The sequence below is a fragment of the Ochlerotatus camptorhynchus genome, unplaced genomic scaffold, assembly GCF_037179485.1.
Source record: "Ochlerotatus camptorhynchus isolate MF236.1 unplaced genomic scaffold, CSIRO-AGI_Acam_v1.1 ptg000211l, whole genome shotgun sequence".
NCBI lineage: Eukaryota > Metazoa > Arthropoda > Insecta > Diptera > Culicidae > Ochlerotatus > Ochlerotatus camptorhynchus.
Window position 1 is genome coordinate 3737052 of NW_027040701.1, and position 3612 is coordinate 3740663.

At 39.0% G+C, this 3612-nt stretch overlaps 1 protein-coding gene across 1 annotated transcript; it reads right to left on the reverse strand.

The window, feature by feature from the left end:
- Window positions 1-40: 40 nt before the first annotated feature.
- CCAP (Crustacean cardioactive peptide) lies at window positions 41-935 on the reverse strand. Its single transcript, XM_065224500.1, has 2 exons — window positions 828-935; window positions 41-737 (listed from the first exon to the last, which is right to left on the reverse strand). Exons 1-2 carry the CDS (start codon window positions 918-920, stop codon window positions 360-362), a joined length of 471 nt encoding a protein of 156 aa, XP_065080572.1. The 5' UTR covers window positions 921-935; the 3' UTR covers window positions 41-359.
- Between the last annotated feature and the right edge of the window lie 2677 nt (window positions 936-3612).

Below are 3612 nucleotides of genomic sequence, written 5' to 3' on the forward strand. Positions count from 1 at the left end.
TGCGAATTGTTACCGATACCGTTAAAAAGAAAAGCTCCTCTTACACTGTTAATATTCGAAATTTATTGCAACAATCTCAAGTGGAAATTTGTAAAACTTCACCTCTCTTTTAGCATTATTTACATTGACCTTAATCCTAAAACTGTTCCATAATTCTTAAGCGAAAAATAGACACATGATAACTGCGGTAATCTTTGGCAACAGGAATTTCATTGGAGCAAGAGTGATTCTGGACAGCAACCGTTTCCATTCTCTCAATGCGAGCGAGTTTCAATCAAAGGAGTATATTATTAAGTTTTTGCGCCTGTGAGCTACGTTAAACCGTACCCTAATCTAAAACCCCGACAAACAACCCCCTTTTACTGCGTGCTGAACGAAATTGGAAACGAGTTCGATTCCGACTTCTGTCCCTGTTTCTGCAGGTAGATTTCCCGATTGGCTTCCTGAATGGCCTCCCAGAGTTTCGCTTCGGACATGATCTGTCTCATGAGGTCCTCGACGGCGGGTTCCGTGTTCAGGTCAATCAGATTGGACAGCGAGTCTTCGTTGGGGTCGAATCCCTCCGTCACCTTCGCTCGGTTCTGCTCCGACGTGGTAGCCTGGTGTCTGTGTATCATGTTAACCGGCGTCACGGGCACCACGCTGGAACGCTTCTTGCCACATCCGGTGAATGCGTTGCAAAACGGTCGCTTCTCCGGCGATGGTTCGGTGTTGTACTGCTTGTAGGCACGTGGTTCCTGACGTTTTGCAATGTGTGTGTATGAGCGAGATAAAAGGGGTGAGAGTCAGTTTGTGAGCAAATGGGGGAAAAATCACGTGACACCTACCCTATCCATTACGCCACAATCTATCACATGAACCAAACAGAGCACTGTTATAGCCAGCCCCAGCAGGACGGTGGCTGTGGTGGGATTCATCATCGTTGTCGTCGGCGACAGTGGCGTTTCTTTTTTTAGGCCTGGAACAGTTGCGGCTGCAATCAGAAAACATAAGATAGGATTATGAAAAGAAGACGCTCTTGTAAACATCAGGCTAATGCAGATCCATCAAGTACACACGCGTTTTAACTATTACAAGTAAAATTCAAGGCCTTGACTTGAAGCATGAAAGGCTTCTACCGGACAAGTCTAGGATGTTGTACAATGTATATATATAGAGAGAGATCAATCTTCCAAGGAGAAACCGGGAAATGGTGCCATTCGACAGTAGTAGTAGTAGTCCTCCGTGTCGTCGATAATTGATAACGAGTGTAGTGACAGGGAATCCCGGCGTGAAAAGGGAAGTGAAATAGCATGTTTTGGAAAATGGTTCTGGCTAGTGGAAAATTGCGTGCCATTACTAAATGGTGTTTGCATAATAATAAAATGTAGTCCTAATGCTTGTCAAGCAGACGTGGAAGGAGGCGATACTGCTGGGCATTGACATAGAATTACGGTTAATACACACGGCGAATGAGATCGACCCAAATTTGAGTTTAGCTCACTCATAAATCACATAAAGTGCAGGAACTCTGCGATGAGTAAATTTGCCTCATGTTTTTCGAGGTTTTTTTCCAGGTTTTTTCCAGTAACAGATTCCCGAATATGAAAAAAGTAAAGAATGGATTCATTCAGTCTATTGATACTACTAAGCCAAGTAAAATTTTCGTCAAACTTCCTCATTTTCCGGCAGTTTTTTTAGGTTTTCCACAGAAAAACATGAGGCAAATTTACTCATCACTGAGTTCCTGCACTTTTGGCGATTATGAGTATACTTAACTCAAATTTGGGTTGTTCTCATTTGCCGTGCAGTGGTGTTTGAAACGAATATAACATAATTTTGTGATTGTTTCAATGGGGAATAAGGGCATAAGGTAATTGCATCAATAGTCAGACCCTTTTGTACATGATAAAAACATTATCTACTTGAATGTCTTTAAGCTATGCGTACCTACCCGATTAGAAGAGGATATCAAACCAATAGCAAGTTTTAATGGCAAAATTAGTTGTTGAAATATCAAACCTACTATCAAACCATTTGCAAAATGAGTAATTATAAAAACAAACATCAGCATGGTTCCAACGAGACTTTTTTTATTATAGTCACTTTAACGCTTTTGGGTCATTCGTGACTTGTCCGGGGGTGAGATTTGAACTCGTGACTTTGACGTGAGAGGTATGGATGCTAACCACTACGCCGGGGTCGCCCACTCCAACGATACTTGTACTCTAGCCAATGTGTGATTGTTTCCAGTGCTGACAATTTTATTGATATTGAAATATTAACCAGTAAATCAATGAAATTAATCGTCAAAGTGTATCTCGAGTATAATAAAATTGGTAAGATATTTTATAGCATATTTTTATATCACAAATAGTAAATCTAAAGAACTATTTCTGCTATTGATTTGATCGATATGAGATGAAAAATATCAAAAATAATATCCGAAAACCTATGGACTAATAACCGAGTAATAGCAAAGTAAGCTATTGACATATCTCATGAATAACAGAGTTTTTGAGCTTCACAATAACAATATCCTATTGAGCTATTACAGAAATATAAAAAATAAAAAAAATAAATACTGTACGAATTCAACGAGTCTTGAACCCAGTTCATTTTCATGTCTGTCTCGTGTGCTAACCAAACTGGGGCAATTAAACTTAAGAATTTCATAAGGCTCGACTTTTGAACGACACATTTGAATTTCATATGCCAAACTTATGAATGATTTTCGTGAAACATGATGTAGCTCTTATACGCCTTTTACAATCTAATTACCCCGAGCGTTGAAAGACGAGTAGAGGAGGGAGGAAGTTTGGCAATTATCCACTGCCCACACAAATTAAAAAAAAATGTGTCTGGACAATTTTCTACGCAAGGGAAGGAGAGGGGCAAAATTCCCAAAAAAAACTGTCTACGTAGTTAATGAACAGCCCCTAAGTGGTTATTGTGGAATTCTTTCGTTCTTTTGCCTCAGTGCACTCAGCTCACACCAAATTTTGTTTTCATATTCCAGCAAAATGGTTTGCTGAAAATGATCCAGCAATACGATTTTTGCTGAAACAACAGCAAACACCTTTTGAATTACTGAAAACCCAGTAAATCAGTTTTTTGCTGGAAACCAGCAAATCATAAACTGTCAAAAAGACTTGTGATTTTTCTCATTAGTTTGACGACCGCAAAATTCACCAAAAATGTATTGTATTAAGAATTCCTGGTTTCTGATTGAAGAAGTTCACTATTGTTCGTAACAATAACGGTAAGACGGGAATACATTGAAGGAAATATTATCTCTTAGCAGGTTGTGTTTAATTTTAGGTTATTCCGGTGGAAAAGATTCTTTCGGAAAAATTATCATCCGGTGCTAGTAGAGATGATCTTGGATATATTTGAACGTTTAGTGCTTAAGGGCAGATATGAACTGAATAAAATAGTTTTTAAATGAGTTCTCATTCGTTTTGCATTATTTTGTTTAATAAAGTGAGAAAAACGTGCGTTTATAATTGCTGAACGATCGACAATACTGGTGATAACCAGTAACCGCCAGCAACCTTCTGTCAAAAAAGATTTGCTGGAAAACCAGCAAAATTTATTTTGCTGGAAGGATTGCTGGCTTTCCAGCTCGGCAAA